This window comes from Suillus subalutaceus (genome assembly GCF_016647625.1).
Source record: "Suillus subalutaceus strain FC151 chromosome Unknown DFJ58scaffold_106, whole genome shotgun sequence".
NCBI classification, from domain to species: Eukaryota; Fungi; Basidiomycota; class Agaricomycetes; order Boletales; family Suillaceae; genus Suillus; species Suillus subalutaceus.
Genome location: NW_024540355.1, coordinates 79,665 through 91,762, shown reverse-complemented (window position 1 = coordinate 91,762; position 12,098 = coordinate 79,665). Strand labels below are relative to the sequence as shown.

Genomic DNA, 12,098 nt, shown 5'->3' with positions numbered 1-12,098 from the left:
ACAATATTCTCCCTCATCTTGTCCATGGCAACCTTGGTAGTTGAGTTGTGTCTGAAGAATGTCGACAGCTGCCTGGTAGTGTTGCGAAGCAGTATAAGGATTGGCGCATAACTTAAGATGCACTGAAGGTGGTGGGGGCGTAGGAGCATTTGGATGTGGTGAGAGTAAGCTGTTCCCTCGCATGATTTTTTTCCGCTCAACAACTCATCATCCATTGCAAGAACATATTCGATGAATTTGCCGCATTTGCGTGCCATATATGATGGGCTTTTCGCAGGATGAGCAAGACGTAGTTTCTGATTGTGATAATAGTTGTGACTCACCAGCAATAGGCGCGGCCCGAGGCCCGCAAAGAGGACCGTTCATTGGCAGGGATAGTTTATCTGTAGCGACGGTGGGCACATTCTACATTGGCAGTGGATTCAATTTCTTACGTTTCGCAAATCACTGGCACTGCTAGCTGTTCAGAGAATGCTAAAAGAACTCACGAGGCACACATTAGTGGGACTGAACAGATCGTGATGGCTACCTGAGTGGCTGTTAAAACCATCCGCTCAATCCAGTGAAGGCAAATGGTCGACAAGATGTGTTCCTCATGGCAAGAACACTGGAGTATTTGCGCCAGGTAAACTGATATGATACAATTTTGGGGTAGAACACGAGCCACAATTTGTGTCATCGTGTTATGACATTTCAACGTCTTCATCATCGCTGGCATCCTCCCAACCATCGCCGTCGCCCTCTTCATCATCTTGGACTGGGGAGGACATGATACCTAGTGCATTAAGGGTTCCAAGAAGTTCTTGAACATGTTCTAATATAGGATGTGTCTGGATCTGACTGTGACTCGTGCAACTGAACCAAAAAAAGTCAGTATTGAGATATTGACCCGCAATGGATGAAAGGAGGTTGTGCGGAAATTACAGCGGGATTTGCGAGATGCGTAGAAACGAGGCAGACTTACCATTTGGCAAGTTTCTAAGCAGTCCCTCGAGTCTCTGGCCATATCCTCCCAGGTCAGCCCTTCACTTCCTTCTACTTTACCTCCCTCTTTCTGGCGTTCGGCCACCAGCCACCACCCCCACCCCATAAGGTACCAGCCTTCTACTGAGGAATCATCGGATGCAAGAACATTTTCCAAAACATCAAGAGCAACATGGTAAGCGCCACACTCCAGGAGTAGCTTGGCGCGCGCAAGCCGCACGGAAAGAGGAAGTGCTGCAACCAAGGCTTGATTGCGCGCAGGAGGCGCATCTGGAGAGGAAGGTGGGAAAGTGAGAAGTGCAGCTAGTGCCTCCTCCGTTTTTTCTTGACTGAGGCGGACGCTGGCAAGACATTGCAGAGCCTCAAGATTATGTGGATCGATCTGTAGAGCATCTGCCAGAAGGGAATCGCATGTTGACGATGCAGCAGGATCAAAGCTTTTGTCCAAAATACGTCAAACAAAGGCTTTCCGATTGGTAAATTGAGGGCGCACCAAAGATCATACTCGGGGTCCATCCATACCTCGACCATCCCAACGTAAGCCCTCACAATATTACTTCTCACCTCATCCTCTCCTTCGTCCTGTTCATCTCCCTGGGTGGGCGAAGGTGCCTTACCCTTAAGTTGTGTCTGGAGGATGTCGACGGCTGCCTGGTAGTGTTTCAAAGCAGTGTATGGATCCGCGGAGAGTTGTGCAAGATAAAGATGCGCTGAAGGTGGTGGTGGTGTGTAGCAGCTGTTGGATGTGGTGGGAGCAATGTTAAAAACAACTAAGGGCAAGTAGATGATTAGGTGCATAACCCAAATCACAAGAGACAATTTCCACTTGCCTCTCTTGCTTTGTCCACTTCCCCGGTTTCGAGGAGCACGACACCCATCATCTCCCTCGCTTGATTTTTTTTCGGTCACTGACCCATCTCCCCTCACAAGAGCACGTTCGATGAACTTGCGTGCCAAAGGAAAGTCGCACTGTACGATGAGCTCCTGAGCCTTGTCAAGGAGAGCAGAAATGGCTGGAGTTGCTGAGCTTGACGATGATTGTGAAGAGTTTGTCACAATGGGTACAGACTTCTTGGTTTTCGCGCGTGCTCGACCCATTTTGAAAGTCGCAAGACTCGAGAGTCGATGATTGATCGATCAGGCAGGCTAGTAAGTGATAGGACCCCAGAAACCACCAAGTCAGCCGGCAAAAAGTACCGCCATGACCGTGACGCATGGCAGGGTTCACTCAAACTCCTGCCATCATGCGCTAGATGATGAACGGGCTCCGTGAAGAGGCTTCCTTCAATGACATTAATATCGCATCCTGTAGTGTCACGTCTATGATTTTCCAACCTGGCTCACGCACGTTTTTAGCATCATGCTCGATATGCAGTGCTGCGACGGTCATCCCCACCTGCCAGATCATGTTGCCCGCCTGGTTTAACGTGAATGTTTGAAAATCAGCGTTAGGCTCGACCATAGGGAGCAGAATGAATATATCTCCTGCCTCGCACTGAGTACCCAATATCTCTGAAAATGTGAGCTGTTACTGATTCCGTAACACGTCTAATTCTTTGAACGATTAGCGAGCAGAACAAATTCCAAATTCAAGCTATATACGACGCTGAACAAGTGTATGCCGTATTTCCTTGTGGGTGTAGCAGCAGTGCTCACGCTCAAGGTACCTCATAATCCATTCCGCTCGGAGTTCACGTGCAATATCAATATTGTCACGCAGTGCCTTGTTCCTTGATCATCATCCCGGGCTCCTGACAAGCTTATAGAACTGCCAGTCCGGAATCCGTGAACCTTATTCCCCCTGTACCAGGCACTTTCTAATAACTTTTATCTTCTTTTTGATCCGCTGCAATTTTCCAGCTGCGCCAACAGGTCCTCATCAATAGACTTCCTTACTCTCGTGCTGTAGCCTGTCAGTACCTGAATGGCTTACTCCATGGCAGAAGGATCATCAATTATGGAATTAGAAAGCAATCCTCGCGGGCATCGATCACTGAGAGAAGATTCTTGACGCCAGCCTAGCGGGATGGGATAAGAGTAATCCAAACTTCCAAAGTGCCACGGACTCTTGCGAATCAACTCATCAGCATGTACAAATCGCAAGATTCAGGGTCTCCTAGCCAAATTCGGCCAAGCTATGCTGAAGGAAGGTGAGTAGAGCGTTCCAAATGACAATAATGGCCGTGCAATCAAGAATCCCAATGCGCAGCATGAAGTGCGAGTTGCTGATGAGCAGAAGCCCAATTAATATACAACTTATCGTTTATATTGGCAACACCTTCGAAGGGGGAAACCCCAGTCCTCAAGGCAACTGAAGAGGGAGTCACTTCCCGCTATACCATCCGTCATCACGGAAGAGCCCCAAACGCTCGGCATAAGAAAGATTTTTGACTGGATCTCTGGTGGAGACTCTCGATGGTCCACAATCACTTTCCGCGGCATCATCGTCTACAAAGCTGCAGAAAATGGTCCATCAGAAGGTTAAAGCTTTCATGGTTGGCATTTTGAATTTTCACGCAGCATGTCCTATGCTTCTCGTGCAGGCCTGACGGGATGACGTCGGCAAGTCGCGAGTTCCGCAAAATGTGCGACTGATAATCCACTGTACCTGAAATCTTGCATTCCCGCCTGTATTCAGGGGCCATGCTCACTCAGGATTAATATCACTCGCCTGAATCACTGGTTTCGTAACCCGAACAATTCGCTGGGCTCCTCGTCCTCCAGAGCCGACAGAAGCCGTTTCTCACTGCTGGCAGATCTAAGGTACCTCACTTCATCGCCTACGTCCTCCGTCGCACTTTGCCACCGCTCGCAGGAAATTTAACGCTACAAGACCCACTACACAAGGTAGCGGGAAAAACGTGCCCGAGTCTAGTATGACCAATATACATTCGCGTATAAGATACGCACATTTGTGCCAAAGCTTACAATAAGGTTTGCGGACCAGCTGAGCGCTTAAGTAACAAATCACAGTATTCAAAGGCGAGTCCTCCATTCCAAGCAATATGGATCGCAGACCAGCAGCGCTAGCAAGTAACAAACGCAGCATTCAAAAGCGAGTCCTCTATTCCAAGATCCTAATTGCTCGAGCGGCAGCAAAAGAATCTCAGACACCGCACCGACGTGAAAGCAGAAACACGACCCACTGTCACACCAGAAGCATATAAAGATGACCTGCCATACCGGTGAGTTATGTGGTTAAGTCCAGGACGCAAACTACTCTTACTCACGCAATTTCCTTCAGGGCAATGTTCGCAATTTGATTCACGTACGCAAAAGAGAGAGCAAACTCCACTGTCAGCGATATTGATGTTGTCAAAGTAGCAACACCATCGAAGACAAAGGGGAATTGCATCGTTTGTGATGATGTGATATGGGATCAAATAAATCTGAAAGTGACAGTAGGAAGCTACATCTTGTGGCAAATGGCTTTTATTATTTTATATGCTCTGGCTGAATATCGTTCTTCATGGCGGTAACCTATCCGCCGAAATCCCCTTTCGGACATGTTATATCTGCAATTCCAGGTGATGTCCACCTAAATCTACCCCGCGAGGCAAGGTCTATTAGTCATTTGGGGTGGAACGATTGAAATATTCGCCCGTGACTCCCACATAAGCAAGCTAGTACTCGTCAGTCGGTGAACAGTGGCGTTGAATCAGTTATGACCAGAAATTCAAACTCTGGGATCAATAATCTTGATGTGAGTTGCAAATACATTTCCCTGATTGCCATGAGAACTATCAACCTGGACGGACGGTTGTTTATCCATATTTATTTCTAAAGCCTTTACACAATAAGTGCAAACAAATATAACCTTTCCCGAACCTCGAAGTGCTAGTAGGCCCACAAATCTGGTATCCGCATTGTTCTAATCTCATGGCGTCCATTTTGTCTCCTTTCCGAAGGGGCTACAGGCATTTGGTACGTATTATTTGACATGAAGCGTTAATATCCTTGGCCAACTCTCCCCAGCAACACCTCGCACATGAACAACCAGTCATCTTTTACTCTTGCGCCATCGGGCTCGCGGGTCCAGTTCTTGCTCTGACTGTGCCCGTAGTCAGGAGGAACTGGCTCGGATATACTCCCGCGGAGCCTATACCTACTACGTATCCTGGTACGTCGTTGGCCCTACTGTTTTGGTTCGCATCGTGTGGTTCTAAATGCGACTCTTCCCTTCAGTACCGAAACGGCCGAGAAAGCCTGTACAAGGCTATGAGGACGAGTAGAGTAATTGATGGTTGGGCTAGAATCATAGATAGGTAAGTTTACTTCATTGCTGCTATGCATTTCATTGACGAGCAATCAGTTCATAAGTCCTTTTATTATATCACGATATATCGCCTGCCATACGTGTGTATTAGGCAAACCATCGGAGAGTATCCTTTCATCGCCTTGACCAAATACCATGAATTTCCTCGCGAGAATATGCTAATGGTGTATGTCAGTCAGTATGCTCTTACACCATCACCCGCACCACCAATTACGTTGAATACCTATTTCCGTGCTTGAGAGGCGCAGCCCCAAATCTTGGGCTCTACCTAGACCAGGAATATGACGGCGTTTGGGACCCTGTTGCGACTTTATCTCAGATGGCATTTCCACCATATCAGCTCTTAATGAGTTATCCGAAGCGTATGGCGCGTCAGCGGAACGCGTACCGACACTGCAATCATACTAACAAGATCCTCATCAGGCCAGGAAATCCTCCCATTGAGACTTCCATATGCGCAGCCATTTCCGCGGTTATGACCTTTGATTTCCATCCATTACATCGTATCCTCTCCACAAACCCGAAAGATGAACACAATGAAATGGCTATGTAGATCAAATCATCTGACGTTAACTGAGTCCACGTCCGATGGTTTGCGGTCTATGGAGCTCTAACTAAAACAGCAAATCTAATGCTGGAGATAATCGAAGATCACTGCCGTGCACGCTCCCATGTCTAAGCGAGAGGCCTTGTCAAGAAAAAACACGGCATTGTACCTCCATTCGGAAAAGAGGGTAGTATCATCATGCATTGACGTCGGAATGGTCGTATGTTGTTCATAGGGGTTGATCCCGATCTTTATCTCCCAAAAGGTTCCTCCATGTACTAAATTGCTTGTCAAGCTGGATGAATCATGAAGTCGCAGCATTACTCACATAACCAACTGCACTTTGCACAGTCCGTAATGGTGGAGGAGCACTGAATGTGGTCAGGGTAAATTCATCTGAATGAGCATAGTGTTCATTGTATCTCCATAGTGTTCGGTGCATTCTCGTGACCAACGCGGCATGGACGGTAATTTGCATGCTTCCCAGGCGATCAGCGCGGTAAATCGTGAACAAAATTCAACACCGACCTGGACACTACATCAGAGTATGATGGCTGTACGCGGATGAAATCAGTAATACTTGAGTGAACTTCTGAAATCAGGTACTGACAGGGAATATCGCAATCGCAATGATGAGCACAATAGACGATCCTACGAACGCATTACTCTTCATGCCTGAGAGAAAAGATTAAAAAACCTACCAACCCCACCGATGAAGTAGAATACGTTATGCTGTACAAGGACCCTGAGCACGTTGGCACGCCGTTCGCGTCGGTATTTAGCAATGGCTCGATACAATGTCAAGCACAATATTTCTGCGATCGGTTAGATAGTATTGGAACGATATCGCATGGCTCTCACCTAACTCGGCGATGACCATGAGGACATACACATAAAGTACAGCAGAAGTTTCACCCGTCTTCGAACAGCCCGGCACCCCGGTGGCGATCCAATTGGTGACTAAATAAGCGTGAATATTCACAGTATAATTTACGGAATATCGGGAGGAGCGCTTACCGGTTGTCGAGGAATTATATTTCACAAGAATGCCAACTACGGGCGTGACGATAAACTGACACGATTAGCCGATACGAAAAGCGCGGAGACAGCGACATGACAAATCTTACAATGACAGTGGCAACGAACGCCCATAATACCCGTTTGGAACGCTCCCAAATGGCATATGTGCGTACGAAAAATATGCCTTGAAACACATGCTCAGTCTTGTCTGTTATACATGACGGAGATAAGGCATACTTTCTGCTGAAACGATGATCAGGATACCGACATCTGCGGAACGTGACTCGGGTCAGATAACTAGGGTCAACAACCAAACTCGGTCACTGACATGAATTCACGGAGTATAACGTTTGACACATCTACGCGAGAGACGTTAAATGGGACATCCGGTGCGCGCCCATACGGAACTTACGCTGAGCGATGGATAGCCCGCCAATGACCCTGGATGAGATTGATAAATGGGGCATGTCAAGACAGAAACCAGCTCAGACAGACTCACGGCTTGAAACTACCGATAGATAAAGGAAAGGCACATATCGACACACGAGATAGAGATATTTGGCAATTCTCCAGGTCGAGGTGGTAATAAATGGCAGCTAATGAAACGAGACGATGATAGTGTTATCGCCTGGCACTATTGCCTCAAGACCGGAGGAGCTCGCACCTCTTCATCCAATGTGATGACGTAGTCATAAGCCTCGGAAAGTTTAGCTGGAGAAGGAGTAGTTTGGCCGCATTACCTACCCACAGCGTCACTAAAGCCACTGCATGACAGGTTTAGGGTCACTATGCAGGCATGCGATAACATGACGAGACATACCGTAAGCATACTGCGACGTTCATAAACATTCAATTTACTAGATCGCCACTAGGCAAACACACACCTTCATTTTGATAAGGACATCGGGGCTTGCCACGTCTACACTGAGTTGCAGTGTGGACACATGCATGCTGCACGAAAGAGAGGGTAAAGCGCCCAAACCTATTTTCCACACTAGAGCTTCTCCGGTCTTCGGCTTCGAAAATGCTCTTCGCCATAGAAAGCAATTTACAATATAGTGGATATAAAGAAAAGGCGCTTTAGCTCAAAGATATCCATCGCGAAGACAACGGTCCAAGTTCTCCATTTACCTTTTTTAGCGAGAGTGGTCCTACATCGTATCACCAAGCAGCTGGTGGCCCAGGTTATCCTTCAATCTTCAACTGAGAATCTATCTTCCTTCGCGCTAGAATTTCCCATGACTGCGCGGATATGAAGTGCCTGCAAGCAAACATGGCCTTGAACGGAGATTGGATATTCAAATGGCGCAGCAGCTTCTGAGCCCGTCTCTCAATCTTCCTTTTGCAACGATGCTGCTCTCTGAGATATGTTGACTTGTTCGCTTTTTACTATTACCGGTCGGTATCGATTTCGCCTACATGGCCAGACGGAGCCGCGATTCCAACTGCCAAATGCGCGGTGTGATACCCAGGCAATCAAATCTGTGCGATCTGGTCCTATTGAATTAGACTACCGGAGTAAAGAGACCTATCTGCGTGAATACAGTTGAGCATAGTTCCCCGATCAATTCACATTTTCATTCTCGCACTGCGATACCACGAGTGTCAGGAGGCACCAGGCAACAAGACTTTCACTCACTTGGACTTCACAGGCCTGCTGGAGATCTGCGAATCATGTCCAGTATCTCATCTACTATTGACATCGAACTTAGCGCTCTTCATGTTATACTTGTCTAGGACACCAAAAGTCTTTCCTACTTCAGGCACCGTGACCCGGAAGCAACTTGAGGGACATTAATGATCGTCCGCTTCTGTACCATGAGTGCACGACGCTTGAGGCCTTAGCAACTGGGGAACAACTCAATGAAGCAGGGTCAAACGCAAAACGCCGAGGTAACCCGTCATTTGGGTACACCGTACTCAACAAGCAAAAGGAGTTAAACATTGCGGTGGAGCACTGAGAATTCGTTAGGGAAAACAGGTCTGCCTAGTAAGTCTGCCTAATAGTTGGGAAACGGGCAATACAAGGAGTACAGGGTAATAAATTTCAGTTCCACGGTGCTCCACGGTATGAGTTCACGCCGTCAGTTGACGATAAGCGACAAATTTGGCGAATAAGTAATAACTGGCCAATCACGACAGTATTGCTGAACGTCGGACACATGGTAAAAGCATCCAAAGCCACCGCAAAGCCTCGCGCCCCACCTCGTTCAACGGTGAACTTTTTAGAACGTGGTTACCGAAGCACGTAGACAGTGATGATCAATGATGGAAGCTACGGGGTTCGACTCCTTTGATCTGGAGCTTGTTTGTTAGGGTTCTCAGCGGCCTTGCAGCGGTCCATGATACTATAGGGCTGCTTCTCGCCGATGCTCAATTTTTACCTTGAGTTAAAATATAAAGTAAATTGTACATAATAAATTGGCAATTTATGGCTAGAATTTCATTCATTCGATTGAAACATTTTTGAGGCGAAATAAATGCGAGATTATGCACAAAGTAGGAGGAGATGCAATGTGCCGCTCTAACAGCTCAGATCGGAATTTTTAAAAAATAAAGCTTTACATATGGGCGCTTACACGTGAGGTTGACCCCCAAACGTCATGCATATATGGCCTGTCTTCACCATCAAAAATTTTATCGGATCATGCCATTCATACCCCCCGTAGAAGTCCTTTTTGTTGCGGGAATCATGTAAGAAACAAAATATTAACAGTTGCAGGGAAACATGCTATTAGGTGTGCGATTGTCGCCTTTCAACCGAACAAGTATTTCGCAAACCCGCTAGGTAAGAATTCCGAATATGTTTATGTATGTTCCACCCCTTAACCTTGTGACGTTCCGTTAAACCTCGGTTACAGTTGAATTTCAGTCAAACTCGGGTCACGCAGCTCCTCCTCCCCACAACTCCATATACCGTGTAAGTGTTATTCCGGTTTCACTTAAAAGGGCTGGCATCTAACTTGTTCGCCTTTCCCCACACCCGGTTATAGCTCATCGTTCAACACGACGGCGAGACCAAAACCATGCCTTCCGTCATCAGCTTCGACGCTTTTCGCTTCCGCTGGTGGTCGAAGTCTACTGCCAAACCACTTCTACCTCCCAGTGAGGACCGCAGTGACCCCGAAGGTGTCAAGCGTCGTATTAGCTTCCACATTAGCCCTTCAAAGAACACCCGCCCACCCCCAGACCGACCCCGAGATGTTCAAAAGCCACTGCCCCGAATACCTACAGGGAGCACCGCCAAACTCTTTCACGATGAAGTCGTGCACGAAAAGTCCAGTGATCATTTTCTCGAGAAACCAGCGAAGGAAACCGAGAAGCTTGTCCCTCTCCTAAGGTGAGTTTCGGGCATCTCTTTTCATGGCACTTGTGCGGAGGTGGTCCCCGTAACGGATGTTCTTGGAACTCTAACTTCTCTTCTCTGTTATTCGCTTTTCATCTCGGATTATGTTCCGAGGGTTCATCTACCATCTTATTGACCTTTCTTTTCCAGGTCAAATACCAATATTCATAAATCATCACCACGAACGACGAAATCACAACCTAACATGAAACCCTCGTTGATTCGTCGCGTAACGTCTAGGTTACACATCACCGTCCCTGTAACTCCCCCATCTTCACAACTTGAGTCGTCACCCCCCATGTCCAACACATACCCCAGCTAATGTAAAACGCTCTTCACGACTTCCTCGATCACCTCGTGCCACTCTTGCTCGTTCTCCCACACTTCCTAATTCATTCGTCTCCCGTGAGAATCGTGAGGCTGCGCTGCGTGAGCGTGGTTTACTCCCGCCCAAGAAAGATCTCAGCCAACAGGAGCGTGAGGCTGATGAGCGCCTAGCTTCCATGCCTGCCCCTGACAAAGACCAGAATGGCTTCAGTGCGGCAGCAAAGATTAAAGAAGAATGGTTGTCCATAAATCGTCCCTCTGAAACGCGTGCCCCGGATTCTATCTTCCCAAGACAGCTGCCCAGCCTTAGTGCGCTGGCATTAGGGGCATCCTCATTGTCATATTCGGCATCTTCATCACTACCCCAGTCCTCAGCATGTGATTCCGATTGCACTGGCGCGGACCTTATTGCCGAGACGCCATTTAGAACAAGGTCCTCGACTTCCAGTAGCGTCCCGCCCCTTTCCCCATCTTCACCCTTAGAAGTACTAGAGGAAGAGCCTGCAGAGCATGTGCCTCCAACACCACCGCCACCGCCACCGCACCATGTCCAGCCGCCCATAATTATATCCACCCCAGTGGAGGATTCTTTTGCCCCAGGTCACGCTGGTCTTGTCGAAAGCCCGATTTCTTGTAACTTCTCTACCTATCTTGCACCTCCAGGATCACCATCTCAGCCGCACACATCCCCTCCGGTCATACCGGACAAGGAGAACTCATATTCTCCATTTCCGGCTTCTCCATCCCGGCGGCGTACGATGGATTCAAATGCTCGCAGACGTTCATCAGTCGGAATACATTTGTCCAAATTTGGCACCAACTCGCTCACCAATTTGCGGCGCTCAGTGACCGGGAGCACAAGACATTCAGGGTCTAGTGCGGATCTATCCAGTACTTCCAGTCAATATTCCTCTCCACGGGTATCTATTATGCCAACGATGCATAACCGCGGAAGCATACTGCTCGAGACCAAGGGTATTCGAGATGCGGAGAGTCGCCGACTGAGTGAGCTTGCATTCTTGGATTGATCACGCGGATCTTCGGATTCAAGGGTTGATACTCCCATGGATATTGTTGAACAATATCTCCCAAACGTCCTCCATTCTTTTACGGGTCACGCATAAATCTTCGCACTTCTTTTTCGAATACTCGCACGCGTCACCGCTCACATTCATTCAATGCTATTAAAGGCCTATAGACATGGCGCCTATTCATCCATCCACGCTCGTTGCATACTTTTCGCATGTATTTTTAAACTCATCATCGATCGAACCACTTTTGCGATCGTCCCCGCTCATTACATTTCGGTGGTCCGTTAATTCCTTGGGTTAGTGGTAAGTACAACCCATGTGTTACTACCTACTTGCATCCTCTCCTTTGATACTTATTCGTAGTTTATACTAGTAATCGATTACGTTTTGAATGACTTGAATACACCTTCAATGACTAAATGGATGAGACTCCTGACTACTACTACGTTTGAGATGTCGAGATATGTTATTATTGCAACGTTGGAACATATACAGCTTGAGCGAGAGCGCCGCATAACGAGTACGCTACTCGACTTGTCTATGCATCACGTATTATGGCGCGCAGTA

The 12,098-nt window shown here is 47.6% G+C and overlaps 4 protein-coding genes across 4 annotated transcripts; 2 read left to right on the top strand and 2 right to left on the bottom strand.

Moving 5' to 3' along the window:
• Positions 1-683: 683 nt before the first annotated feature.
• DFJ58DRAFT_717728 (uncharacterized protein) lies at positions 684-2,082 on the bottom strand (the record flags this gene model as incomplete). The annotated part of the gene is made up of 5 exons (XM_041384393.1): positions 684-830; positions 965-1,421; positions 1,478-1,754; positions 1,811-1,869; positions 1,898-2,082. 5 exons carry the CDS (start codon positions 2,080-2,082, stop codon positions 684-686), a joined length of 1,125 nt encoding a protein of 374 aa, XP_041240472.1.
• Positions 2,083-4,800: 2,718 nt separating this feature from the next.
• On the top strand, positions 4,801-5,546 carry DFJ58DRAFT_706742 (N19M, NADH-ubiquinone oxidoreductase 9.5 kDa subunit). Its single transcript, XM_041383737.1, has 4 exons — positions 4,801-4,908; positions 4,960-5,104; positions 5,170-5,249; positions 5,297-5,546. Exons 1-3 carry the CDS (start codon positions 4,864-4,866, stop codon positions 5,214-5,216), a joined length of 237 nt encoding a protein of 78 aa, XP_041240471.1. The 5' UTR covers positions 4,801-4,863; the 3' UTR covers positions 5,217-5,249; positions 5,297-5,546.
• A 178-nt stretch (positions 5,547-5,724) lies between these two features.
• DFJ58DRAFT_803939 (uncharacterized protein) lies at positions 5,725-8,173 on the bottom strand. Its single transcript, XM_041390994.1, has 16 exons — positions 7,712-8,173; positions 7,648-7,657; positions 7,572-7,591; positions 7,492-7,524; positions 7,327-7,423; positions 7,240-7,268; positions 7,156-7,186; positions 7,065-7,097; positions 6,935-7,011; positions 6,825-6,879; positions 6,669-6,767; positions 6,509-6,622; positions 6,418-6,458; positions 6,336-6,361; positions 6,136-6,286; positions 5,725-6,085 (listed from the first exon to the last, which is right to left on the bottom strand). Exons 1-16 carry the CDS (start codon positions 7,775-7,777, stop codon positions 6,059-6,061), a joined length of 909 nt encoding a protein of 302 aa, XP_041240470.1. The 5' UTR covers positions 7,778-8,173; the 3' UTR covers positions 5,725-6,058.
• Positions 8,174-9,476: 1,303 nt separating this feature from the next.
• On the top strand, positions 9,477-11,944 carry DFJ58DRAFT_803936 (uncharacterized protein). The gene is made up of 5 exons (XM_041390993.1): positions 9,477-9,638; positions 9,689-9,747; positions 9,821-10,167; positions 10,324-10,413; positions 10,460-11,944. The coding sequence occupies exons 3-5, from the start codon at positions 9,854-9,856 to the stop codon at positions 11,526-11,528; spliced, it is 1,473 nt and encodes a 490-aa protein (XP_041240469.1). The 5' UTR covers positions 9,477-9,638; positions 9,689-9,747; positions 9,821-9,853; the 3' UTR covers positions 11,529-11,944.
• Positions 11,945-12,098: the final 154 nt, after the last annotated feature.

Excerpts from the sequence above, each read along its gene's own strand:
- DFJ58DRAFT_803936 (XM_041390993.1), top strand. The coding sequence starts at position 9,854 with ATGCCTTCCGTCATCAGCTTCGACGCTTTTCGCTTCCGCTGGTGGTCG. Across the intron at positions 10,168-10,323 it reads AAGCTTGTCCCTCTCCTAAG|GTCAAATACCAATATTCATA; the intron begins GTGAGTTTCGGG and ends TTTCTTTTCCAG. Across the intron at positions 10,414-10,459 it reads ATTCGTCGCGTAACGTCTAG|TCGTCACCCCCCATGTCCAA; the intron begins GTTACACATCAC and ends TCACAACTTGAG.
- DFJ58DRAFT_803939 (XM_041390994.1), bottom strand. The coding sequence starts at position 7,777 with ATGCATGTGTCCACACTGCAACTCAGTGTAGACGTGGCAAGCCCCGAT. Across the intron at positions 7,525-7,571 it reads TGGCTTTAGTGACGCTGTGG|GCTTATGACTACGTCATCAC; the intron begins GTAGGTAATGCG and ends AAACTTTCCGAG. Across the intron at positions 6,623-6,668 it reads CATGGTCATCGCCGAGTTAG|AAATATTGTGCTTGACATTG; the intron begins GTGAGAGCCATG and ends AACCGATCGCAG.
- DFJ58DRAFT_706742 (XM_041383737.1), top strand. The coding sequence starts at position 4,864 with ATGGCGTCCATTTTGTCTCCTTTCCGAAGGGGCTACAGGCATTTG. Across the intron at positions 4,909-4,959 it reads GAAGGGGCTACAGGCATTTG|CAACACCTCGCACATGAACA; the intron begins GTACGTATTATT and ends AACTCTCCCCAG. Across the intron at positions 5,105-5,169 it reads TATACCTACTACGTATCCTG|TACCGAAACGGCCGAGAAAG; the intron begins GTACGTCGTTGG and ends TCTTCCCTTCAG.